Source organism: Achroia grisella, unplaced genomic scaffold (genome assembly GCF_030625045.1).
Source record: "Achroia grisella isolate CSIRO2021 unplaced genomic scaffold, CSIRO_AGI_Agris_v1 utg862, whole genome shotgun sequence".
NCBI lineage: Eukaryota > Metazoa > Arthropoda > Insecta > Lepidoptera > Pyralidae > Achroia > Achroia grisella.
The window spans coordinates 2,420,112-2,439,982 of record NW_026713046.1 but is presented as its reverse complement, the minus strand read 5'-3'; the positions used below and the strand labels follow the sequence as shown (position 1 = coordinate 2,439,982).

The window sequence follows — 19,871 nt, the reverse complement described above, 5'->3', positions numbered from 1 at the left end:
CTGTTCTCGCGACTTCGTCCGCGTGGAATTTAACTTTATTTTTCTAAAATAAAAGTAGCCTAAGTTACTCCTTATAAATCAGCTACCTGCCAAAAAAAGTACCGTCAAAATCGGTCCAGCCATTTCAGAGATTAGCCGGAACAAACAGACCGACAGACAGACAGACAAAAATTATAAAAATAGTTATTTTGGTATATGTACCTTATATGTATTCATATGCATATAGTAAAAAACGGTTTTTTCAATATTACAAACAGACACTCCAATTTTACTTATATGTATAGATGTATAGATTATTATTTATTTATTTATTTATTCATCCAAAATAATACAAATTGTGTAGGATAACGTAATAGTAACATTACAGTAAAATTTTGTCAACAACATAATAGCAACTTAAATATTAAATCTCGGTATATCTATAGACTAGCTGGCCAAAGCGACTTCGTCCGCGTGAAAATTTATTTTATTTTTCTAAAATAACAGTAGCGTAAGTTACTCCTTATTACATCAGCTACTTGCCAAAAAAAGTCCCGTCAAAATCGGTCCAGCTATTTCAGAGATTAGCCGGAACAAACAGACAGACAGACAGACAAAACTTGTAAAATATGTTATTTTGGTGTATGTACCGTATTTATATTCATATGCAAGTAGTAAAAAACGGTTATTTCTATATTACAAACAGACACTCCAATTTTATTTACATGTATAGATGTATAGATTAAAAAAAAAGTAACAGTCATAAGGCTAGTCGTATGCCTAATATATATAATAATGTAATAAATTCATGTAAACAGAAATTGCGGGAACATTATTTAAATTTGTAACTTTTTTACTGTCCTTCTCCTTTTTTCACATCTTTCTGTTATATCCCTATAGTTCTCTCTATATGTTTTTCTTAGTTTCAATTTGAGACTGTACTTATAATTTGATTATCGGATCATTATGTGTTTATTTATACATTTATGGGTTATATATTTATGTATGTATATTGTTATTTTTTTATAGAAATGTATATTTTGCTTTGTATTTATATATCTTTTTTTGACATTTCTTATTTATATTAGTGCACCGCCAATAATCTTTCGCTGCACCACTCATGGTTGCCTGGTAAATAACGCGGCAAGATATTAAGTCCGCCACATGTACAAATTTTTTTGTGCATTAAAGTTAAATAAATAAAAAAAATACAATACTGTTTAATGAAAATGCGTATTGTCTAGTGCTTTGAGATGTATCAAAATAAGGTCAACAAAAAAGTCCGTGATGGTATATGTCTATCTCTCAAGGATAACCAACAATAACCATTTTTTATCTTTTACATTTTACGGGAATTTTTTTATCGTATGTTTCACTTAAAATCATGTAAACTATGCTATTATGTCATAATCTAAAGAAATAATAATATTTTATAGTGAAATATCCACTATAAAATAGTAATGTAAGTAGCAATGTAATTCGTTACGCGCGAATCAGGTGTTATAAGGTCAAAGGTCGGTGCACCCCGCGTATTTGATAAATAGTGCTTCTCTGGATGTCTTTAAGAGAAAATGGCAGTATGTACGTGTATATGTACAAGTCCTTAAGTGTTAAGTTTTTCAAATGTACAATAAAGAATAAATATTTTTAAGTACAGTACTTACGTACATTAATATAATACCTACTTTTTACTTGTATCTATTGTCATTAAAATTAAATTATAAGTTCTTAACTTGACCACGACTATGTGACCCTCTCTTGGCGCCTAAACGAGTGAAAAAATGAACAGCATACGACGACGACGCATACCTATAGAGTGGAGCAACTGCTTATTCAGTTTTATTCAACTATTTAGTCCCTCCACCGTTACAATGAATGGAGGCGCATATTACAATGTACGTAGCATTGCGAATATAAAATATCTAGATTAGGTATAATAAATTCATAATTGATAGTCCGTTACGGTATCAGAGCCAAAAAGTCTTCTTTCTTTGTTTATGTACTGTTAGATGCGACAGCGACTTTGTTTTATACTACACTATGTAATGATTGATATACCTAAAATAAATAAAATATCTGAGGTTTGGACAAAAATTCAAAAGGTACTTTATTTTGAAAAAGTATTTTGAAAATACCTATTTTGCATTTAGTATTTGAAATACAAAACACAAAACTATTTTTGTTTTTAGAGTGACATTTCTATGAATTCACTGTCGATAGCGAGCGGTGCGATGGAAAAAGATAACCGTTTATAAAAATATAATAAATAGCCCTGGACAATTAACACAGACTGATACTGAACTGATATAAATAGATATTTTTATTTTGTAAATACATATATAATATACATATAAAACACCCAGACCGATGAAAACAATCGATGACCGATGAGTACAAATGTTTGCACCGTGCGAGAAATCGAACCCGTGACCATCGGATGTAAAGCGGTGTGACCACCGAGGCAGTCGAAATATATAAATAATCTTATGAATTTAATTTATTCTAATTTGTTTGTGTGCGCGGGGTGCGGTGTACGGTGCTCCCCCCTGCCTCCACCGTTGCTAGAGCTTGCATGTATGGAGCATTGCGAATATAAAATATCTAGATTAGTAAATTCATAATTGATAGACCGTTACGGTATCTATATATATTCTGATTAAAATAAGTATCGCAGTAAGGACCAGTATATAAAGTGATCAACACAATTAATTGATTTTTGAAATATATATACAGAGCCAAAAAGTCTTTGTGTATTCAAAAAATATCTAATTTGTTTGTGTGCGCGAGGTGCGGTGTACGGTGCAGGGGGGACCCTGCCTCCACCGTTGCTGGAGCTTGCATGTATGGAGCATTGCGAATATAAAATATCTACATTAGTAAATTAATAAATTCATAATTGATAGACCGTTACGGTATCTATATATATTCGGATGAAAATAAGTATCGCAGTAAGGACGAGTATATAAAGTGATCAACATAATTAATTGATTTTTGGAATATATTTAGAGCCAAAAAGTCTTTGTGTATACCAAAAATTTAGCCGTTCGGAGCCATTCAGTCACGAATTATTAGTAAAAAAAGTGTCGAGTATATCGTACTATCGACGAATATATATGGCCACATCGCAAAATAGAATGCGACGTTGCCATACCGCCTGAGATATACGCGATAGAGGTCAAGTTATTCAGTGCAAAAGGTGGAATCAGCAAGTGTTTAGGTTGTGGCGTGATCAACAAAGTGCCCAAAGAGGTGTTTATATATATATATATATATATATTACTATTGTACCTTATCTTTGTCAATATCTTCAAGGGTTTCAAGAACAACGACGTTATTCATTCCGGAGTGATCCTCGGGGTGTAAGAAAGCTGCAAACTCTGTCCTGTTCAATGCTTCATTCTGGTCAGCATCTGAAAATTGTAAAACATTTAAAATGTAGTCTTGCTTTCATGTCACCTTTATCTATAGCAGTGGACTTTCTCCTGTAATCATTCCTATTAATTAATATTATTATTACTTTGTAAATAAAAACTATTAGTTAACTACTTAAAAGGTAAACTTTTAAGTACTACTAAACAACTGACAAAAACACAAAAATATTAATAGTATTATTTTGGACATTTGTTTAGCCATTAAAGTAAAACAAGATCAACGTATATCGAACTAAACATCCATCCATATTGACAAACTTTCGCGTTTATACTATTAAAAAGATAATAGAATATACTATTAGTAATATAATAGAACTTAGCTATATCAAGCAGATTAACGAAAAAATTGGAGTTGTATAAAGAACTAAAGGGATTGATGGAATATCGTGGAAAAGGACAAGAGCTCCACCGACAAGAGTGCTGTTCTTAAATTATAAAACCTACCGGCATAGTGCCATCTCCTCCTGTCTCTCTTCAACAAGGCTGAGTATGTGAAGCCCTCACTCTCTGGTGATTTGTAATCCTTTGGATCCATATCATCCATGAAACCATACACATTTTTCCTGTAGGCCTGTAACGTGAATGTTTTTTTTTAATAACTCAGTTCCAATACAATGTACCATATGTATACAATTACTTTCATTCTGTCCCTTCGATCCTCTCCAATTCAAAGTGTTTTCCAAGTCAACAAAAGTCATTGTTTTAGTGAAATATATCTCAAATTAAAAAAACTATTTGGATACAATTTATTAATACCTATATTGTTTTAATTTTAAAATATTTTAAATACTCACACAATATTTCTGAGTATTTCAACAACAACATTCAATTTTAATTAATTTGTTGAACATTTATTTAATAGAGCAACATGCAAATTTGTTGTTCATTCTTCTTGTGAGGAGTCTACGTTCCGAATGAGTGGTAAAATAAAAAATAGGACTATTCAAATTAACTTACTTTAGTTAATTCATGTTAAGTTTATTTGAGTAAAGATCATTTCTATTTCCGATAGCGCCACAACACTATTTAAAAATCGTAACAAACTGGCCATAGGCCATAGGTCAAATTGCCTCTGAGAAAAAAAATATAAAATACTTACATCCCACGTGATTAACTCCTCATTGTCAGGGTTGTGCTGCCGCCAGTGGCGCTCCACGTCCTCGTCGATGTACCGCTTCTGCGTGTAACGGATCCAATCCTTCAACTCCACCGGCGTTATGAATCCATCTTTGTCGACATCTATCTTGTCCACAATCACGCTAAAATGTAAACAATTCTAACATGAGCATTGTGGGCTAGTGGATTCCTACCGTGACTTACTCGAAAAGGTCGTAAGTTAAATTCTGATCGACACAAAAACAAAACTTAGTTATTTATAATTCTCACTTTTCATTACATTTTCATCACATTAGCTTGCTATATGTTTTAATGTAAAAATGTCACGTGATAACGGAATGTGACGCAGCCGCCTGCGCTAACGGCTTACGCTGGCGGGGAACCAGTGGAGGATGATAGGATGAGCAGGATGAGGTCAGGTCAGTTAGTGTTATCAAATATAGCTATAATTTTATCAGCATATTAATATGAACGCGTAGGAATGAAGATAATATTTTAAGAACGGTGTTACATATGAATGTGGTTATAAGGGCAGAGGAAGGCCGAAAAAGAGATGGATAGACTGTGTAAAATATGATATGCTAAGAAAGGGAGTAAATAACGAGATGACTGCGAAGAGGGATGAATGGAAGAGAAAAAAATAGTACGCCGACCCCAATAATTAGAATGAGGAAGAAACAGATAATTAATATGAACGCATATAATATCCCTTTGTATAGAATTGAGCATTAAAAATACAAAATTAAATAATTGCCAATAATAAACATTGGCCACAAACTATATTATTTACACTGAAAACAATATATATGTGTGTACACAGCACACACAAAACTTCAGTCATAGCTATAAATAATTTATATTATATTAATACACTAGTTTTTTAGTTTTAACAATACTACTAATTTCATTCTGCGACTTCGTATGCCTGAATATGGCATATCTTTCTTCATCAGAAATGCTTCATCATTATGTTTGCGATCGCAAATAGCCTTATAATGTATTTTAAAAATAAAATTATTCAATTTGAAAATAGAACGTCATGCATAGAACGGCGATATTGTTTTATTTCTTTTCATGATCTCATATACGTTTCTTCTCGAGCATTCCGCGGCGTCACTTTAAATATGTCTAGTGTACAAAAGGATTCTATCAATTTATTAATTCATTATTATAATTAGAAACTAACTTTTGTCATAATTAGTTTTTTTAATTACGCAATTAAAAAATAGTAGGCTTAGGAATGGAACACAAACAGCTATTTTTAGTCTTAACATTATTTATTAACCCATAAAGGTAATAATATATGAAAATATATGTACGTATTTCGAGAACAAAACATATCAAAACAAACAATATATAACAAACGGAGTGATACATGAAAAAACGATGTTGTAGCGACGAGGCAATAATTTCATTCAACCCCAATTTAAAATTATTAGTGTTATCTCTGTTACATGATTAAATAAATACATTGATAAAATTCTTTCGAGAACTTTTCATCTGCGAGAATTACGATGTATTTTAACGTTCATTATTGTTATTACAAATACTGAGATATTCTTTCATAAAACACATGATTTATTAATTGATGAATTAAGTTTGATTTAATTAAACAAATTTTATTATTATATTAAATGAAATTTTATTATATATTAAGTAGTTTGATTTAATTAAAATAAAATTTATTTGAATTTTTTTAATTACGCAATTATAAAAATAGTAGGCTTAGGAATGGAATACAAACAGACATTTTCAGTCCTAACATTATTTGTTAACCCATAAAGAATGTAAATGTAAAATATGTACGTACTTCGAGAACAAAATATATGAAAATAAACAATATATAACGAACAGAGTGATAATACATGAAAAAACGTGGTGTTGTAGCGACGAGGCAATAATTTCATTCAACCTCAATTTAAAATTATTAACTGTGTTATCTCTGTTACATGAACGTATTGATAAAATTCTTTCGAGAACTTTTCGTCTCCGATAATTACAATGTACTTTAACGTTCAAATTACATTAGCCAGGGCAATGTATTATATCAAAAATTTTTGTCTGTCCGTTTGTTTTTGCATATCTCTGAAATGGCTGGACCGATTTTAACGAGGCGTTCACTCGAAGATAGTTAATGTTATAAGGAGTGACTTAGGCTACTTTTATTTCAGATTTTCAAGTTAAATTCACCAATCCACGCGGACAAAGTCGCCGTTCCAGCTAGTAAATTATAATAATTTAAACTACACTAATATTATAAAGCTGAAGAGTTTGTTTGTTTGAACGCGCTAATCTCAGGAACTACTGGATCGAATTGAAAAATTCTTTTGTGTTGTGTTTGTGGACTATTCAGTCCATTTGTGGAGAAAGGCTTTAAGCTATATAACATTAGGTCACGGCCAATAGAAGCAAAGCATCAGTGAAAAATGTTGGAAAAAAGGGGAAAATTATTCATATTTGAGGGATTCCGTTGCGTGCGCTGCTGTAGCTAGTATATTCACGCGCATATTTATGTGATTTAGAGTTGAATATCGATTGGTTAGAATAATTTGGTCTCATAACTAAATTGAATAAAACTGCGCTTTAATTTTGAATATACGTACGTTGGTTACGGCTTAGGGCAATGTATTTTGAACTCTAAAGCACATTTTTATTAAATTATCTCGTTGAGCCCTGGTTTACTTAACCCACATATCTACTGTGGTAACCGTGGGCGATCAATTTACAGGACGCAGATTACTGTCTTAAGATGACGGAAACTTGTATTGTATACATAGAGATAGTTAATCTATTAATAGATATCACAAAGGTTATTGACACCGTAATATGACCGCGCGTCATAAATTTTATGTCCGAATAGCTAATTTAGTTCGGGATCGGAATTCTGTAGATGTATATTGGAGTAATTTTTTTTAATACTAAGACGTTGGGACCAAGCTTATTGGCCCATCTGATGGTATACAATAAGAGTAGCCGATGTACGACAAAAACGCCAGGGAAACCATAATAAACGCTTCTTGAAAAACTCCTAGTCTCTCGAGAAAACAATCTAAGTGTACGCGGGAGGAAGCTCCTCTGAAACCGCACTTCTTTTTTTATACTATAAATTAATCCTCACACGCTTGGGCCTAAAAGGTCACAGAGAGACCACTTAGGTTCAAGCATGTGGATTAAGTCATTGTATAAAAAAAAAGGAATAACTGTAATCTCAGAAAGTGAAATATGAGACAATAAATGTATCCATTCTGTTGCATTTGTTTGACAGTCTCTGTGGTCTGACAATTTGACCATGTTTATCTTATTATCCTCCACTAGTGCCCCACCAGCATAAACCATCATCACAAGAGCGTGCACCGTTCCATTATCATCCACTAAAACCCTATAGTAATATATAATATAATATTCGCATAGTATAAAATGAAGTTGCTACCGTTGTCCATTCACTTAAATCTTAAACTATGCAACATATTTTAATGCAGTTTTTACCAATAGATAGAGAGATTCAAGAGGAATGTTTATATGTATAATACATGTACACCCATGCAAGCCCGAGCGGGTAACTAGTGTTATAATAATATAATAAAGGGTCATCATAAAAATTCAGAGCAATATTTTTAATACTATTAATACAAAAATAATTGTTATATAGTTTTAACAACTGACTTTCTGTGACTGTTATATTCAAGTGTTAATTTTAAGCCTTTGTTCTGGTTCATTTCAATTCAAGGTTAACATTCTAGTATTGACTATAAATTATGGTGAACATAAATCATAATCAGTAGACATTGTATATTGTTTACTCAGTTGTTTTTATGTGATGATTATGTTGGTAAATATTTTTTGTAACTGTGGAAGAATGACGTGGCCTAATCACCTACTACCCCCCATTGTAAAATACCAATGGACGTGATATATTTCTTCTGGGTATCAGGATACTATTTTTTGTTTTCTTTATTTCAATGTAATAAAATCATACAATGCAAATATAATAAATCTAAAAGTATAATAATATAACAGTATAATTTAATGTTCATAGTTACACAGAAAATTTCATCTTTTTAAACATGTAATGAACATATATAATAATAATAAATTTTATTAAGGCACAATCATATACAGGTATTAATTCATTTTCATAAAGAATTTGTTGTGATTGTAAGAGCCCGGGAACTGTACCTCAGTAGATCAGTACTCACCCCTCGAATGAGGATGAAATCAGGTCAGTCAGCCAATTAGGTCAAATTAAACAAACTTACATGTAGGAAATTTAATTTCTGATACACAGTACTTTTATGATATTTCCAATCAAACCTATAAATCTTATTGTGTCAGTCTGTTTAATTGAGGATATCACTATATCTTGTAATTCTTATATTGTGTGTGTATGGGGGTCTGCCATTTTATCTATTTTTCCCATTTATTTTTTTTTGCAGTACAATAATAGATTGTCTGTGATTTATTCCTGTTTTATTTATTACTAGCTGTAGGCTTCACTTTGTCCGTGTCGAATTTAACTTTATTTTTCTATTTTTCTAAAATAACAGTAGCCTAAGTTACTCCTTATTACATAAGCTACCTACCAAAAAAAGTCAATATCGGTCCAGCCATTTAGAGATTAGCCGGAACAAACAGACAGACAGACAGATAAAAATTGTAAAAAATGTTATATGTTAAAAATGTTTTAATGTATATATCATATTTATATTCATATGCATGTAGTAAAAAACGGTTATTTCAATGTTAAAACCAGATACCCTAATTTTATTTATTAGTATATCTATACATATAAATAAAATTCTTCTTGCTGATACATTGAAAAAGGCTAAGAAATACTGATCTAAAGAACAATATAAAAGTGATACATATATTGGAAATTGATAGAGATCCAATTATCTCTTACATTTAATTAATACAGAATTCATGTTATAAATTGCCAGATTAATTTACTGAATCTCTCTATGTGGTGATGCAATAAGAAACAATACATAATGGTGATGCAATACATGACAATCAGACCTACCTGACAAAGCATCACCCACTTCATATACACATAGTACAGCTCAAAAATATTTAATTCCAATATATAAAAATTTTAAAACTATAAGGCAACTTTATAGCAGCTCTATGTCAAATGATATTAAAAATGAGGAATATAAAACTTTAATAAATAAACTATTTAAATTAATAGATTATTAAAAACTTACCCCAGCCTTCTTTTACTTTCCTCTGGTGGCAACTGATCAAAAGTCTTGGCTTGATCCTCTCCCAAAAAGGCGTCGTGGTCGAATTGTTTATTGTGATGTTCATTCTTGAAGTGTTCCACATCAGACAGGTGGTCCATCAGTCTTTTCGTCTCTTCATTGGAAGGCACGCCGGCGAAAACAGCGGAGATGGTCAAAGCGATAAATAATGACTTCAACATCTTTAATATTTAACTGTAAGAAAATATAACATAGTTGGTTAACTAAAAACTAATCCCGGGATATTGCAAATACTCAAATTAAAGAAATACAGCTGTAAAAATAGTAACACAAAGACAAGACTTTACCTAGCAAGATTATAACAAGATTCTTATTGTTAAATAATATATTTTATTATGTTTCAGTTAATAAGTAAGTTCCAGAAATCGCCACGTCAACACTAAACACGGACACGTAAACTTCCTCCTTCCCGAATAGAAACGGGCACAGGGACAAATGGGAGACGGGAGGATGTTGGTAAACGGGGAAATGAGACGAAGAGATGGTACTGTTCAAAATCATAATACTACAGCACCAAAAGACTTATGAAAATATATATTTTTCATATAATAAATCTTAATTGCTAAGTAAATAATAAAAAAATACCTTGTGCGTACCTAATGAATATAAAATGAAACTGAAGACCGACTGAAACGCCTATGACTACTAGATATTGTAAATTGGATCCAACAGTATAAATTTGTAAATTCTGAACACACCCAATTTGACATGTGCTGTCTCAGGTTCCTAGCTAGCTGACACATTTACTGATTCCCTTGCTGGATGTAAAAAGTACTCTGTGTCTCAGAGTCGGAATCAGTGCTGTCAATGTCAAAATGTCATTATCATTGACGTCACACTTCACTAATCTATAATCTATGGCAGCAATTGGCATGGCAATCGCCAATACATATTTTTCTTGTTTTGCATTATCAAAAAGAAATTTCAATTATGTTTCTAGTATTAGCTTCATTATTTTAAATTTGTAAACACGGCATCAACAATATATTACGTGTTCTTTGTACCAGCTGCCAGAAACGGTTGCAAATGTCAATATGTCAGGATCTCGGCCTTAATTTCCAACATAGAATGGTGAGAGAAATGCATTAAATTTTCTTGTTGACTGCTAATTTTATTCAACATATAAACATCGTGATTAGTAAGCAGCAAGCCTGAAGCGAATTCCACAATGTTACGTGCAAATTTCTACTGCTTCAACATAGTTGGATTGTTGTAATCAAAATCGGCGTTTATAAAAAAAAATGGTAATAAATAGTTTTTGCAAAATATTTCAGGGCGCAAATATATCACAGTTGGAAAGAGATATCGGGTCAGAGCAGTTCCCACCGAACGAACACTATTTTGGATTAGTCAATGTAAGTTTATTCAGTTTTGATTAAACTTATCATCTACAGATTTCTACGCATAGATTAGATGGATAGATTACACGCATTTATTGACATCATCATAATTAAATTCCATAATAATTCATAATAAAATTATATTTTTAATTTATAAGTCATTATAAATGTTTATATGTACCTAGTTATATACAGTTCTACGCATAATATATAACACCAATAATATTTACATAAGAATATCTTCACAACTAATTTAATGAAACTTGTTTTGTCTATAACTTCATAGAGCATCATATAACAGTTTATAGTTTTAGATATTACATTTTTATATTTTGGCATAATTTATATTTTTATATTTTTTTCAGTTTGGAAACACTTGTTATAGCAACTCAGTATTACAAGCATTATACTTCTGCCGCCCATTTAGAGAAAAAGTACTTGAATATAAAGCTAAAAATAAGAGAACCAAGGAAACCCTGCTGACATGCCTAGCAGACTTGTTTTATAGCATTGCCACACAGAAAAAAAAAGTTGGCTCTATTGCACCTAAAAAATTTATTGCTAGATTAAGGAAGGAAAAAGGTAATATAATATACTGCCAGTGTATGTTACCAGAGACCACTATACACTTTAAGAATTGAAATTGCTATATGTACAAAATCTTATTGTCTCTCTGAAGCTATGATATTGTCAAACTCGCTAATTACAACTTGTGGGAACTCTTTAATATAACATAGTAGAGGTAAACTTTGTACAAACACATCTGCATAAGAACCTCTGTCTCTACTATCTCTATAAGCCAAGCAGCTTTCTCGTGTTACAGTTGAAGTGCTAGTAACACAGTGAAATTACTGGGTACAGAAGCATGATGATTTGATTCTCTGGAATGTAAAAACATGTAGTCTACTACATGTAATATATGACAAATTTTGCTGTAAACTTATTTACTGTGCAAGCCAATAAAATTACTGTTTATTTTAATAAACTATTTAAAGTTGTATAAATCAATATGAAGAACTTATTTCTTTAAAAGTGGCAATCGAACTGTTAGATAATAAATTATTTTAGCCAAATTATTAATGTTATTTAACAAAATGTAAAATGTTTAATAGACAGTAGTTATGCTAAGCGAAAATTATGTATAGAATGAGCAAATGACTACCTGATGATAATAAAGTATGATTATTTATATATAATTATATACATATATGTATATTTGTACTTCTATCTTAAAGATATGTAATAATTTTCTTTATATTTACAGAGGAGTTTGATAATTATATGCAACAAGATGCACACGAGTTCCTTAATTTCCTTATAAATCATATTAATGAGATTATATTAGGTAAGTGATTGTCCATATTTTTATTATTACATCATCCCTTGCATTACTACCCTAGCAAAGTTAGAGAGTGCTAGTTTTGTGAGTTTTATATATACTAAATAATATTTTTGTAGAAAAGATCTAACTTAAGATTCATAGAAATATTATCTGCGCACAGTTTGCACTAAGATTGATTGTATAGCAGTTTCTATATTGATTGTCTCATGCCTAATCCTTGTTAATGTGTATTTACTTAGAACAACACTTATTTTAAAGAGCAACACTAGTCTCTGGCTGGTTCTTCTCATGATGAGTCTGCATTCCAAATTAGTTGTAAAAAAATGTGATTATTCTAAAGTAGATTATTTCTATTTTCTACTAACATAATATACTACATATTTCTAACTGGTATAATGCAGTTCTGAATAGTGAATGAATTTTTCAAATTGGTGCAGAGTAGGCTTTCTTCATAACAAAATCCACTATCTCTCTTTATAATACTATTATATAGTTTTTAAAAACCATTGTTACAAAGTAAATATATATATATATATCAGATGGATAATGATGAAATTTCCTGTTGCTAATGTCATTGTTTTTTAATATAAAAATATCCTTAAGTATTTAATTTTGTTTAAATTGGCCTTTACTTATAGCTGTTGCTGCTTCAGTCACACAGTGACATTATGTTAAGGATTTATTAAACTGACTTAGTACGTAAATAACGACTATGTATAGGCAGTTAAGAAATTTTTAATACCTAACACTGTGCCCTACAGCAGCAAAGCAGATAATTGGTACACCTTATACATTATTATTATTGATGGTGGTGTAACGATTTAGCACACTGCTTTACTTCCGATGGTCGCTGGTTCGATTCCTCGCACGGTGCAAATATTTGTATTCATGATTAAGATTGTTTGTATCTGTCTGGGTGGGTGTATATTATTCATGTATTTACTAAAAAAATATGTATCTAAGTAGTTATATCGGTTGTCTAGTACCCATAACATAGCTCTGCTTACCGTGGGACTAGATGGCGCTGTGTTAATTGTCCATGGTTATTTATTTATTATTATTCTTATTTTACATTTATTGCAGCTGAACGCAATCAAAGTACTCTTAAGTTACAAAAGAATAGCTCAGGGGAGAATGTGACCTGCAACGGGACGGTGCCTCAGAGCACGGAGCCGACGTGGGTGCACGAGATATTCCAGGGCACGCTTACCAGTGAAACGAGATGTCTGAACTGTGAAACTGTCAGTAGCAAAGATGAACATTTTTTTGATTTGCAGGTACTAGTTTTTTTTTTAACGTTTGCATTTAGTACACATTAATATAGATAAGAGTTTTAAAATTAATGATTATGGTAAAAAAAAGGAAATGCTGACAATGAACGTACGGATGGTACTTTTGAATAATTTACTTAACTAAGTACTTTTAAATAGGAGACGACCTGTAGACGTTAGTTATCCTGACAAGGGACTTTATATTTTTAATCTTAAGAGACAAAGATGACATGTAAAGTGTGTAAAACATTTTTATTTAAAACTAGCTATACCGGTGACTTCGTTTGCGTGGAGTACCCTAAGTTACTCCTTATTATATCAGCTACATGCTAATAATAGTCTTATCAAAATCTGTCCAGCTATTTCAGAGATTAGCCAGAACAAACAGACAGACAAATCGTAAAAAATGATATTTTGGTGTATGTACCGTATTTATATTTATATGCATGTAGTAAAAAACAGTTATTTCAATATTACAAACAAATACTCCAATTTTATTTATATGTATAGTTAAATAATAATAGTGACGCAAGTTTTGAACATAAATGTGTCAATAACAAAATAAAACACGTATATTATCAATTTCAGGTGGACGTAGGCCAAAACACGAGTATCACCCACTGTCTAAAATGCTTTAGTGATACAGAAACCCTTTGCAATGATAACAAGTTCAAATGTGACAATTGTAGTAGCTATCAAGAAGCACAGAAGCGCATGCGTGTCAAGAAATTGCCGCTCATTCTCGCTTTGCACTTGAAGAGATTTAAGTATATGGAACAGTATAATAGGCACATCAAGGTGTCGCATCGGGTCGTGTTCCCGTTGGAGCTGAGGCTATTTAATACCGTAAGTACCTTATTATATTACTTCATGGTATATATATATTCCAAGTCTGTTGATTGATAAAAATAAGAATGTCTGTAGGATGATGTAAAAAGTGAAGTTCGACTATAATTTATTTAACGATTAGTAATACTGTAGATATATAATATTACATACAAACAATGTTAATCTATTCTCAATTTGACCATAGACTTTAACAATAAACAAAAGAGTACTGTAAAGGAGCATTCTTCTATATAAACTATAAGTGTGTGAAATTTCATACTCATTGGTCCCCATAATTTTTGTAAATTAGAGTACAATCTTATTACTTCATGTACACTTTATTTAGTTGACCGTAGTGGAGTAAATTGTTATCATTTTTCATGTTTTATGGACGCGTATTATCACAAAATACAATTATTTATTGATTGAGGTATTTTTTTACATTTTCTTAATTTCAGTCAGACGATGCTGTGAACCCGGACCGGCTTTATGATTTAGTGGCGGTGGTGGTACACTGTGGCTCCGGGCCCAACCGGGGGCATTACATTAGTATAGTGAAAAGTCATGGCTTCTGGCTGCTATTTGATGATGATATGGTAGATGTAAGTAATATTGTATTTATTCACTCCTTTCAATCAACTTAAATGAAGTGCTTCGTTTTCTTATCAAAGCTCTCATAATACGGCAATAAAATTTGGTCCCAATCATTTTCATTATAACTGTTGCTGGCCGCTCATATTTATAAAAAAATTGACTTTTTTTTATAATTACTTATATTATGTTATGTCACTTTTGAATGTCTTGCCCTCTCAAGAAATATACCTATTATTATTATTATTATAGCTTCATTCTTTCACATAACATAATATATTTATAATATTTTTGGTCTGTCTCCATCACAGTTTGCATTCAATCTTTTCCAGCATTATTCTTTATATCACCAGCCCATCCTTTTTCTGTCTTCCTACTCTTCTTTTGTCTGCCTGTTGGGAAGTATACCATAATCATTTGAAATTATTGCTGTTTTCTTAAATAATTGTATAGTGATCCCCCACAATGTTAATGGTATAAAATTTATTGTTGTTTCAGAAAATTGATGCCTCAGCGATAGAAGACTTCTACGGCCTAACGTCTGATATACAAAAGTCATCAGAAACAGGATATATATTGTTCTATCAATCTAGAGATGCTAGTTGTTAAGTTTATTAATATAATAATTTATATTATTTAAGATAGTCACTACGATAGATCATGTTAAATGATATGCCGCGAATGTTAAAGTTGAAATGGCATTATAATATTATTGTGAAATTGTTTTAAATTCAATTCATTATTATTCAATTTTTAGATTTCAATCAATTGTAAATACGGTTCATTTCAAATACAAAGTTGTGATTCTTCAAGTGTTTTGTATTCATTTACCTGTGTTTATTGTGACCTAGATGGTTGAGTGGTTTAGCACACCACCTTGCTTCTGACAGTCGCAAGTTTGATTCCTCGCACAGTACAATCATTTATATTCATACATATGATTGTATTGGTCTGGGTGTTTGCTATGTATATATATATATATATATATTTAAGTGATGAATAATGAAATAATGGAATGGTGCCTCCGCCTGCGCTAGCAGTTTACGCTGGCGGAACATCAGTGGTGGATGATAAGATGAATATGAAGTCAGGTCAATTCTGTAACAAATTCACTAGGAATTTATCACGATGGTTTTCAGGGAGAACTGCGTGGAGGTCAATCTGACATAGTACAGTGCCAGCAATGAGGTTATCAGTTCACAGTACTAACAATCCACTTTCGCCTCTCCTATGTATATTACGTATGTATTTACAAAAAAGTGTATTTAAGTATTCATATCAGTTGTTTAGTACATGACACAAGCTCTCATGCTTAGCTTGGAACTAGATGGAACTATATAATTTGTCCTGCGTTATTGTTTATTTTTGACCGAAACTATAAGTTTTTTTATAGTACAGGGGACAAACGAGCCTGCGGCTCACCTGATGATAAGTGATTACCGCCGCCTATGCACACCCCCAACACCAGGGGGATTGTAAATGCGTGTCTTTTAAGAAGAAATAAGCTCTCTCGAAGGTTTCAATATCGTATCGGTTCGGAAATACCATTGCTGGAAGATGATTCCGCGATGTGGTTGTACATGGCAGTTTCTGGAAAAACGCACTGTGGACACTATTCAACCAAATGATCAGGACTGTGAGCAACATTCGACCTAATGACCAGGATGGTATTTTATACTCTGGCGGGTATTGTGATGGTGAAATGCAGCAGCTAGTAACAGCACTCTCTGTGAAGTATGCATACGGTAAAAAATGTAGAGATGGAATGTCTCGCCGCAGAGCGAATGGTCGAGGTCGAGTCTGTCAGAAAGACATTGAATTTCTTTTGTGGTGGTAATCTAGTTTAAGTTAATCTAAGTTTGTATTAAATACTAGCTGTTCCCGCGACTTCGTCCGCGTGGAATTTAACTTAATTTTCCTAAAATAAAAGTAGCCTAAGTTACTTCTTATTACATCAGCTACCTGCCAAAAAAGTCCCGTCAAAATCAGTCCAGCCGTTTCAGAGATTAGCCGGAACAAACGGACCGATAGACAGACAGACAAAAATTGTAAAAAAAGTTATTTTGGTGTATTTATATTCATATGCATGTAGTAAAAAACGGTTATTTCAATATTATTAGACACTCCAATTTTATTTATATGTATAGATAAATTCGTGTACATTACATTACATGATGATGAATATAGCGGACTTACGATTAGTTCACAATACTTATAGATCTCACAGGGCATAGTACAAAATCTGTCTGCCATAAAAAATTCCAACCATTTTCATTTACGAGACAAGGCAAGATGTATCCATAACTTCCGGTAATGGAGACCACGTTAACAAACCAAATGAACCTGAGATACAGCGGTCAGTAAATAATGCAGTAATTTAACAGCAGACTTGATTTAAAATTGAATGAAACATGACTGACTAAACAAAATGTAGTTTCTTACCAGTTCTTCTCAACTTGAACTGGACAGTAGGATAGTGATTAATAACTGATATGCTTGAGAGCCTGAGAAGTCATACAGGAATATATTACTTTTTTATTTGATTGAATCAAGTGTTACACTATAACATCAACAGTGCATCTGACTATGTATATTATTATTAGAGATAATATGAAGATAAAATTAATTATTCTAAAGGCATAATAAGCAGTTTTTGGACATAAATTAACACTTTCTAATAAATAAAGTAACAGATAATTTATGTTACCCATATTTTACTTTGTACAAATTATAATCTTTTTCTGTTCAATCTATAACATGATAGACTAATTCAAATTTGCGTTGTGGTTTGGTTATAAGGCATTCTTAGTTATAAAATGTATAGACCCATTTTTACCATTGCTGTTACGGAAATAGTTTGTAGGATAACAGCTGTGTCATAGCTAAAATATGAATTTGCTATTATCTTACAAACAAAAGTTTAGCTATTAAACTGCTGTTATCTTCAGCTCTATTCTCCTTTCCTGTAAATGACATATGATACAATATATGACCATATAGAAGGTTTAGTGATTTGGATTGTAGTGGTAGTTGGCCAGATATAAAACATAAAAACAAATATACTTAAAAGTACTTTATTTCAATTTTTAAGCTACAAACTCGTATGGGATGGGAGCCAATAAGACTGGTTTGTGTATTCCACTGACAATGTGAGCAGCTTTGGGAGGGGCAGGTTGTCTCTTCAGCTTGATAACCTTACCGGCGGCTTTAGCTTCCTTCAGAAGCCTCTCATTCTCCTTAACTCGCTTCAGGAAGTCCTGTCTGCACTTGGAGTGCTTAACATGCTCAATGCGGATGTTGATACGCTTAGGGATGATCCTACCTCGCACCCTCTTGTTAACGATAACTCCGAGGGCATGTGCTGTTACATTGTATACTCGGCCAGTCTTGCCATGGTACACTTTGTGTGGCATACCCTTCTGGACGGCACCATTACCCTATAAACATATATATACATACCATTAGTCTTTGGACTGTTATTAATATAGTCTTAAATTATATTTTACTACAATGAGTCCTTCAGTTTTATAGAATGTTTAATAAAAATTTTCATACCATAAAATATTTTTTTTTTAATTTGAAATAGAATAATTAAACTCATCTGATATAATACAGAAAACAAATTTTGTAAGGTTTTAATACTAATGGTATGACCTAAACTGATTAAACTTGGATAGGGTAACAATTTATTGAATTATTAATACGCATAAAATTACCACAGAACGAAATTACTAAAGCAATTCAATGCTAATTTTATGGGGAAAATAGCAGAGGTGGGCTATTACATGGGAATTTCAATGAGATGTGTCTCTTTTAAGCACAATTTTAATGAGAGGAAAAGCGTGTTGCGGTCTCTTATACGTACCCTAATGTCAACGATGTCGCCAATTTTGTACACTTTCATGTACGTGGCCAGAGGAATGGTGCCATGAGTGCGGAACCTGCGGGCGAACAAGTCCCTCGTACCACGACGATAACCCTTAGAATTTGTCATCTTCGCACCTGTAAGAAAATCAAGATGTAACACTAAGACCGCTATCCACACGTGTTCAACTTTTATGAAGTAACACTAACAACAGCAAAAATATTGGAGTTAAATAAATAATATAACTTCATATTATTTAATAACACTTCAAATACAAAATACATACAATTTTAAGGTATTATTTTACTATTTTTATAATTTATTTCATATAATCACCTTGTAATAAGAGTGTTGACAGATAAAGAAAGAGCTTAGGTTAGGTCATAGATCAGTGTTTTTTTTATAAGCACAGAGTATAATCATTTTTGTACTGTGGAACTGGACTGAAATGTTTACTTAAAAATAATGTGCCAAAACATAAAAGTTATTTAGCGCCGTGTTTCTATCGAAAAGACTTTACTATGCTTAAACAAAACAAGACAAAAAATTTTTTTTTTTGATTTGATAAAATTCATTTAAATATTATCGGAAAAAAAAATATTCATTCAAATAATGCTTATGCAATAAGTAAGAATTAACATTATAAATTGTATAAAATAATGGCATTTTCCATACACAAGAAAGCATTCAATACTAAATATATACTTTTGTATTTGTCTACCAGAGACCGTCAAATAATAAATTCATTCAATTTTATTGCCTTTGTAGGCTGTCGCTTTAGCACACCGCCTTAATCCAATAATCGCGGGTTTGATTCCTTGCAAAAAAATATATTCATGGATATGTG

The 19,871-nt window shown here is 31.8% G+C and overlaps 3 protein-coding genes across 3 annotated transcripts in view; 1 reads left to right on the top strand and 2 right to left on the bottom strand.

The window, feature by feature from the left end:
* The window catches only part of LOC131852796 (calumenin-B), a 31,810-nt gene extending 21,567 nt beyond the window's left edge, over window positions 1-10,243 (bottom strand). The window contains exons 1-5 of the mRNA XM_059203530.1: window positions 10,075-10,243; window positions 9,731-9,961; window positions 4,510-4,669; window positions 3,855-3,981; window positions 3,268-3,389 (exon numbers count right to left, since the gene is read on the bottom strand). Coding sequence (XP_059059513.1) covers window positions 3,268-3,389; window positions 3,855-3,981; window positions 4,510-4,669; window positions 9,731-9,948 — 627 coding nt within the window. The 5' untranslated portion in view covers window positions 9,949-9,961; window positions 10,075-10,243. The remainder of the gene's footprint in view (window positions 1-3,267; window positions 3,390-3,854; window positions 3,982-4,509; window positions 4,670-9,730; window positions 9,962-10,074) is intronic.
* A 393-nt stretch (window positions 10,244-10,636) lies between these two features.
* LOC131852788 (ubiquitin carboxyl-terminal hydrolase 46) lies at window positions 10,637-15,960 on the top strand. Its single transcript, XM_059203519.1, has 8 exons — window positions 10,637-10,858; window positions 11,062-11,142; window positions 11,493-11,709; window positions 12,392-12,472; window positions 13,553-13,746; window positions 14,329-14,586; window positions 15,027-15,170; window positions 15,658-15,960. The coding sequence occupies exons 1-8, from the start codon at window positions 10,814-10,816 to the stop codon at window positions 15,766-15,768; spliced, it is 1,131 nt and encodes a 376-aa protein (XP_059059502.1). The 5' UTR covers window positions 10,637-10,813; the 3' UTR covers window positions 15,769-15,960.
* A 2,257-nt stretch (window positions 15,961-18,217) lies between these two features.
* On the bottom strand, window positions 18,218-19,442 carry LOC131852791 (large ribosomal subunit protein eL21). The gene is made up of 3 exons (XM_059203522.1): window positions 19,361-19,442; window positions 19,025-19,161; window positions 18,218-18,596 (listed from the first exon to the last, which is right to left on the bottom strand). Exons 2-3 carry the CDS (start codon window positions 19,151-19,153, stop codon window positions 18,246-18,248), a joined length of 480 nt encoding a protein of 159 aa, XP_059059505.1. The 5' UTR covers window positions 19,154-19,161; window positions 19,361-19,442; the 3' UTR covers window positions 18,218-18,245.
* Between the last annotated feature and the right edge of the window lie 429 nt (window positions 19,443-19,871).